Below are 8,244 nucleotides of genomic sequence, written 5' to 3'. Positions count from 1 at the left end.
GCCGAAAAAGCAAGCAGCTAATTCAAATTCTATAAAAACATAGCTATATATTTGCCCCCTTAAAAAAAAAATAATTCATTTGCAATCATGGCCTACACTTCTAGGATCGCCATATCTCCCTCTGTCTTTGCGTTCACCAGCTTTAACAGCTCCTCTGGGGAGGATTCATGGAATTGGTAATAGGTTTTGTAATTTCCACCTTCTGTTTTCTAGTTCAGAGAGTAATCGAATCCAGTCACTACAGCCATATCTATCTGGCAACTATCTGTCGGCCTCCATGAAGTGAGTTGGAAGTTTGATTTCCGTTCTCAGCAGGCATGTTTGTGTTATACAGATGAACTGCTGTAACTGGCAAATTGGAAGCAATTTCAGCAGAGATTCCTAGGCTTAAATAAGCTTGAGAACAGAACTTCTCAACTCCAGAGGGGTCTCCTCTGTAACAGGCTTGAGAAATGACAAGACAAGATTGGAGAGTTTGGATTTCTGCTGTGTAAGATGCACTTTAAAGTGGGTTTTATCTTTCAAGGCTATCAAACTTGTACCCACAGGAAATTACTTACAAAAATAAAACAAGTCATTATGAAATGAAATCTTGAGGCACAATAAGTTTTAGCAGTCCCCAAAACTTCTTTCTACTTCGGCTGCATTTTAATTGGAATACATGAGTATTTTATTTCTTTTTTACAACTCCACGTCCCCTGTGACAGGAACATTCACTACTCTTCATTCTGGTGATGCTTATGTGGTTCCCCATGATGGGAGCTGGTGCAATACCATCACCCACTGAAAGAGCATCAGTACCATTCCAGGCAAGTCTGTGAATTCCACACACAAGGCATTTCAGAATCAAAATACAAGTTACCAGTTTAGTAAAGGTTAAATGTATGACTAAACTAAGATTAAAAACTTTATTTTTTGTACAAAATAATAATAAATCCAAGCAGATAATGAACTAAGTGTCTTCTCATTTTCCACCTTTTCTTCTTCTCTCAATATAGTCTATCCACAGTTCAATGTTGAACCATTCCATATTCAGGAAAAACTATGAGGTTTCCATCTTGTATCCATGTTTTTCTAGTTCAGCTCTGTACAGAAAAAAGATAGCTATATTAAAACATACAAATAAAATACTGTCAGAAATCTACATTTTAAAAAATATACTGCACAGTATACGATAATTTTAGAATATGAATATGTCATACTTTTTGGTTCATACCAATGACTTCAACCTCATTCTGCAATTCTTAAACTTCACCTTAATATCTCAGATCACTAGAAGTGACTTCCAAGTGAAAAATTCAAATACTTGTTTAAATCATAGTTATTGCCTTCTGACCAACCATGGCTGAAGTACAAATACGGCGCAAAGCAGCACCTGTGAGCCTGCAACAACTCCAAACACATTAGAGAAAAAAAAAAAATTAAAAAAAATTCTCTTACACCAGTTATCCTCAAGATTTCCTTAAATCAAATGAGCTCACTAATCTGAGTGCATTTAAATGCATGTCCTTCCAAAACAATTTCAGTTTTTACTTTGTTTTAAATAAAAAATACCAGAGTGTACTATTTTTAAGTCTTGGTGCAATACACCTTCCAGTGAGCAATTCTGAGGGAAAAGGACTGCTTTGTTCCCCTTAGTTGTGGCCAGGATAGCAAGCCAGAAAACCCGAATGTCGTTGCTCCTGTCCCCACTTTGTTTCTCACCTGCCTCCAAACACAGCAGTCAGAACGGCACCCTGTTTTAACTCTTAGTCTTAGCAATTATGTATCTAGATAAAGTAGTCCAAAACTCTAAAAATACTTCAGGTTAGAGTGGAATTTTAGAAGTGGAGGACTGCAGCATTTTCTTTCTAAAGACCAAATAAAAACATGCTGCAACAAGCAACACTGCAAACTGTAATTTTAACACTAGTATACAGTCACCAATACTACAGGCTACAGTTCAGGCACAGTTACAGAAGGTTTGTCCAGATCAACTGTGTTTATCAAGAATTACACTATCCCTTGAAACTCTGTTTCACTACATATCAACTTGTTTTCCAGTACTACAGTTTAACTGCCTTTAAACCCTATTAAGAAACAACTGTACTGAAGATTATTTTTATATCTTCTACATAAAAGATCACTTTCACTGGAGTCCAACATGGGAGATCAACTGAGGAGCTGTTTAATCAGGCTGTATTACAGAGTTTGCTCCTCATGCAACATACTGAGGGATTAATTATAAAATGTAAGTTTGTACTGACGCTTTAAATTATAATTATGTGTCACTGAAGGATTAACTGAAACTACAAGCAACAAAGAAGATTAGACAACTGGATTAGAAGTATCCAAATTGCAATTACTTTTTTTAAAGAATGTTATGAACAATTACTTTGCTATTGTTGCTCATAAACAGTATGCTCGTCACACACAGGAAGGGAACCTTAACATTAATATAGATAACTAATCCCTAGAAAATTTGTCCATTTGGACAAAGAACAGCAATGTTATTTGAAGGCTCAAAAAAACCCACCAACCTTTATAACAACACATTTTGCATACCACATAGCATAGAAGAGAATCTTGTATCCCTTGCCATTAACCTCACACTACAATTCAGAATTTTCACATACAGGTAAAGTCCTTAGAAAACGATTCGTGTTAAATCGAAAAATTGTCAACTCTATCACAATTTGCGAAGAACTTTGTACTAAGTTGTATAGCACTGCAAAACCCTGAACACATCAACGACATTAGATATACTTCAGGGCTCCCGGTACAATTATCAAAAGATGAAATGCTGATCAGTACTTCAAACTGTGCTGTAATCCCTTCAGCCTCGTTCTGAAAAGCTTTGTATAGAAAAGCACAAAGCAGAGCTTTCATTTATTTCAGATCTCTTTTTTTAAGTAGATTTCAAATTTTCAGATATTAACTAAACAACGCCACTTTAAACATTTTACCCATCTTCTAGAACTGTAAGTTCAAAACAAAATTACCTTAACTGATTGGAGAAATCATCTTCCACGTTGTCATCATCCCAATTGTCTTCCCAGACATGCGCATCTTCATCTTCATCTAAACCAGTCCAATCTAAAGACAGGAAATGAGGTCTAAATATTCTGCACTGCATTGCTTTGGTACCATGTCTTACTGACATATTAGCTCAGCCTCTGCATAAGGTAGACTTCAGCTAGCAACAAATTTCTCTTTAAGAGAAAGGTCTGGATAATATTTAAATGCTTATGAGATCAAAAAAAAGCAGAGAAATATCTAAACCCCCCCCAAAATTTCTTGAAGTACAATAAAATGCAACTTGGTAAAAAAAAAAAAAAAAAAAAAATCATTACACACTTCACATCATGGCTTGCAGGATTACACATTCATAAGGGTAATTTTGTATACACACAGACAAGCTGTAGCACCATTGTAAAAAGAACACAATATTGAATACTTGACTCCTAAAAGTTCAACAAGAAGTGTACAATTCTAGTTCATACTTTGGGTTTTTTTCTGATTAAAAAAGTAAATACACATCAAATGCTTTTGCCAAAACACATTCACACAGATCCTCAGTTCACTCAGATCAGATGCTGACAGTTTATGGATAAAAACCAAAAGCATATCTGTGATGCAGAAGCAAAGGCAAATTGAAAGAGGCATCTGCAAACAGCAGTTGCTATGCATAACCAGCTGCTTCTGGGTTTCCAAAACAGCAGAAGCCGTTTCCTTACGGAGGCAAGACACTAGATGTCCATTTACTAACTTCATTTCTATTTCTCTTAGACACATCACCCTTGACAAATTACTGATTATCCACCTAATTACACACACGCACATAAAATCAAACTAGTTAGTGTAGAAAAATAACACAAATGAAATATCAGGAAGGCTCAGAATCACTGTGTAAATACAAGTCAGTTTACTTCACTGGGGAACAGTTTCTCAGTTTTCCTCTACTGGCAGACATCAAGTTTTTTTTCCTCGTGTTACCAAAATAAAAAGTACTCCAACTTTGACACTTGTGACTTTGTATTTCTCAAAGTCTGTTAGTATATTTAAAGAGATAACACTATTCTCCCCCTTACAATTCAGTAAGCCATCTGCTGCCCATCCCAAAGCCCAAAGTAACATTAAACATTGATGGAGGTATGGGGGGAAAAAAAGCTAGTAGGGTAAAAGATTAAAAACTAAGTCACTGCAAACAACTAACTTTATAGGAATGAGGATTGGTCCTTGCATTTTCTCTTCCTTCTTCTAACATCAACAGGCAACAAAATTAATATTTGAAATTCACCAGGACAAGAAAATGCATTTGTAACTGATTAAAAACACACACAAGACATCACAATTAAACTTCCCTACTCAAATTATATAACGGGAATAGATGAAGGAGCATAGAAATCCTATTGGTTCTAAGGACAGCAAAAGAAGGAACTGGGAAGAAAAGGGGTAGAAAATATGCAGTGTAAAAAAAAAAAAAATATTCTTTTAATTTAGTTGTACTGCTAGTTGCTCAAAGGGAAGGATTTTTATTTTAGAACTATCTGCAATAAGCCTTGCCTATTTATATGAAATGGATTTTTTACCACACATCATTTATTTGGATTTCAAAGATACAAAAAGCAAAGCTCAAAACAGTTTAACACAAAGTCAGGCTTTTCTATCTACTAACATACAAGTAGCTCAGACAGATCTACACACTTGAAATAAAAAAACCCACAGCAGCCAGCACAGCAAACAGCAGCTTCAATCATAAAAGGTCAGTTGCGGAGACTGAGACATGCTCCAAATCACACTGAGTGAAGAAGAGTCAAAAAGGTCCATGTCATCTTCCACACTGGGGGATGCGGGGAGGAGAGAATGAAAGCAAAGCCTAAATTATATTCTCATCACTGTACCTGCAAGATTCTACAGTATCTGTATGTTGGCACCACACCCCAGAACTGCATACTAAAGTTATTATTCCCAGCTACATTACATGCCTGTGACTAAATAAAATTTTTAAAAAATATGAACAGTATTTGAGAGCCTGCTATCATTAATATTACTAAAATACACCAAAATGACAAAATCAATTTTGATAAACTTGTCATGGCTGGACTCCTTAAAAAAAAAAAAATTTAAAAAAAATAGTGATCACTGATTGCCATATTTTGCACTCCGGAAAGGAAAACAAAACACAGTTTTTAGAGGATGAGATCCCTAAAATATTGCCATTTTACATTCTAAAAATCACCATTCAAAAAGTTCTTAAGTGACCAATTCACATACACTAGAATCTATCATGCTATACTTACATTATACTTCAAATAAAGTGTCCTATAAAAATACAATACATCTGCTTTTGATACATGAACTTCATTTGATACATTGTTTGAAGAAAAATGTTAAGCTGGAATAAAATACCCCAAAAAACAGTGTTTTTATCTCTTACCGTAAGTTTGCATTATCTAATTTCTGTTGGATAAAAACTGGATAATAGAACACAAAGTTTTTCTGCTGCATAGAAAGTGTGTTTTAATTCGAAAGAACAACTATTTGGCATGAGCTTGAGCATGTATTTATCGTTATTATTTCCTAAGCACTGAAGATAACATTCAAAGCGGTTTGAACATTCCTTATAACCTCTCAACACTATTATCTCACTTGAAGATTTAAATGGGCCTCTCTAGAGGTTCTTATTTTTTGGTATGATAGATCAGCAAGAAGCCTGATTGTGGTCCCTCTTTAATAAATCTCTGTTCTAACCAGAAAGTTTGCACAGTACTTGGTTTTAATAGTACAGCTAGATTCAAGTAAAATTAATTTCACTTTCTGTAACAGCAATTCAGTGCTCTGACCAACCCAAGGTTCAGAAGCAGCTTCAGAGACTCCCTTCATCCCTACTGCCAATGTTTAATTTACATTAAATAAGATAAACATATTTTGCCTGTTCAGGAAACACATATGGGAAAGAAGGGCTACTCAGTTTAGTTTAGCTATCATCTTAACTACATTAAAAACTTTTTCCATCAGTAAGTGCAAAAATATTATTTTTACTGCTAGTGAAGGATTTCATAGAATGTCTTGAGTTAGAAGGGAGCCACAAGGATCGCTGAATCAAAGTCCTGTCCCTGCATATGACAGTCCCACAGGATTTGGAACATGTAAGGCCACCAAAACAAACCAACCAACCAACCCACCCAAACAAAAAAAAAATCAAAACAAAACCAAAAAACCACAACCAAACACTTCAATGAAGACATTGCAGAAAAAAAAAACCCTGACATTTCATCCATCATTCTTTTTATTATTTCCCATAATCCACAGCTTGAGACAATTCCCAGAAACAAGGACACAGAACATCCAATCATGCACTAATAAGAACCCTTTCAAGATTATGCCTGTAAAAGGACACAGAGTTGTTTTATTGAAGTCAAGATCTAATCTCCTCTTTCAGTATATTTGTACCTACGAAAAGCAAGCCAACACATAAATATTGGTGCATCAAGAGGTAAAGAGATTCGGCATTACTTCGTTTTCATGCTTTTTTTGCCTCACCCCCGCTCCCATCCCTCCTCTGCTCCGCGATCCTCAACCAGAGCGCGAAGAGTCACCAAGTTTCCCCGGCGCTCGTCCCCCGCTCCCTCGCACCATGACACAGCACTTCACCGTGACACCGGCACCGTGACACCCACGCCGCCCGGGACAGGCCCCGAGGGGCTGCAGCCCCGCACCTCTCCCCGGGCGGGCGGCCAGGAACCCGCGGGGCACCGAAGACCTGCTCCGAGTGGCTGACGCGGTGCCTGCGGGGACACACCAACGGGCCGCGGGGACCCTGCGGGCCGCTTGCGGGCAGGGCCCCGCTGACACACGGCGCTCCGGCCCCGCCGCTCCTTCTCTCCCGCCCACCGGAGGCCGCACGCTCCATCCCCGCCTCAGCCACCGGCCCGGGCCAGGCCAGGCCGCGGCCTACCGCCAGAACTGGCGCCCCCGCCGCTCCTCCCTTCCCCGACCCGCCCGGCACCTTCGGCCGGGAACTCCTCAAACTCGTCGTCCTCCTCCAGGAGCCCCAGGTCCACCGGCTGCTTCTTCTCCGACATACTCGGCCTGCCGCCCCAGCACCGCGTCCCGCCGCCCGCGGAGACTAATGGGATAGCGGCCACCGCGCCTGCGCGCTGCTCCCTCCCGGCTCGGCCCGCCCTCCCGGCGCCCCGCCCGCCCTGGCCCTGCCCCACCGTTCCCCAGCGCTGCCCGGCACCCTGCGCCCCCCCGGGTCTCCCCCGCACGCTTTCTCCGGGCCCGGTTCGCCCTGTCCCGCACCGCCTCCCGCCTCTCCCTGGGGTTACCTCAGGGCGGTCTCCCTGGCGCCGCCCGCCCGCCGGCAGCCGCGGTACCCCAGCGCCCGGCCGAGCCGCTGGGCAGCTCGGGCCGCAGGTGAGGAGCAGCTGCCGGGGCTGGGAAGAGAAGAGGCCCCGAACTGGGGTGTGCGCTGCCTGGATCCCGCCTCCCCAGCGGCGCCTGCGGCTGCCAGAGCAGAGGGTCACCCGGCGGCCGGGCCTGCGGCGGCGAGACTTGCCGCTCCGGATTGGGCTCGGCCCCCCGGAGCTGCCTGACGGGCCGCACGGACCGAAGCTGAGAAAAGATACTCAGCGTGGAAAGTGTCCCGTGTGTTTTCAGTACTGCGGGTGGAACAAATCTACCCGCTGCAACATGAGACCAAGTTACAGAAGCCACCGCTGCTACTGAAGACATCTGTTCTCTTTATATTATTTTATTATTGATTTACATTCAGGCAAAACCTATCAAGTATTGGCCTTCTGTCCTGCTAGTCTATAATCTATGTTATTATTTTGCCCTCCTAACATTTTACCATGTCGCTTCAAAACCTACATCTAATTTACTGTCTTCTAAATACCTTGTCAATCACACCAGAGCAACAAGGAACAAGAGTTGGGGTGTTATATGAAAAATAGAAATGTTTTGGGTTTTTTTTAATATTTCAAAATGTTATTTCATTTAATTCTAGATTCTGTTGATGATTTAAGCAAAGACAAGCTTAATTCTTACTAGCCTGAACAAGTTTGTGCATGTGGTGGCTCCGATGGCTTCTCTCTAGACAATCACCTTATAGCAGTGCTGCTGGCTTGTTGGAGGGGTTGTTTTTTTTCCCCCGTGCTCTGTGAGAAGCTGATTCACAAGACAATGACTTGCACAGCTGGGTTATACCATGTCCTAGATTTAAAATCAGGGAAACAATGAACAAAAAACTGGTGTGGG

General features: G+C 40.9%; 1 protein-coding gene across 1 annotated transcript; it reads right to left on the bottom strand.

Moving 5' to 3' along the window:
- Positions 1 to 894: 894 nt before the first annotated feature.
- Positions 895 to 7,145, bottom strand: SEM1 (SEM1 26S proteasome subunit). The gene is made up of 3 exons (XM_082045462.1): positions 6,992 to 7,145; positions 2,982 to 3,075; positions 895 to 1,085 (listed from the first exon to the last, which is right to left on the bottom strand). Exons 1-3 carry the CDS (start codon positions 7,065 to 7,067, stop codon positions 1,043 to 1,045), a joined length of 213 nt encoding a protein of 70 aa, XP_081901588.1. The 5' UTR covers positions 7,068 to 7,145; the 3' UTR covers positions 895 to 1,042.
- Positions 7,146 to 8,244: the final 1,099 nt, after the last annotated feature.

Source organism: Streptopelia decaocto (genome assembly GCF_964273445.1).
Source record: "Streptopelia decaocto genome assembly, chromosome: 2".
In the NCBI taxonomy this organism is placed as follows: domain Eukaryota; kingdom Metazoa; phylum Chordata; class Aves; order Columbiformes; family Columbidae; genus Streptopelia; species Streptopelia decaocto.
The sequence above is the reverse complement of the archived record's forward strand: the minus strand, read 5'-3'. Positions and strand labels throughout refer to the sequence as shown.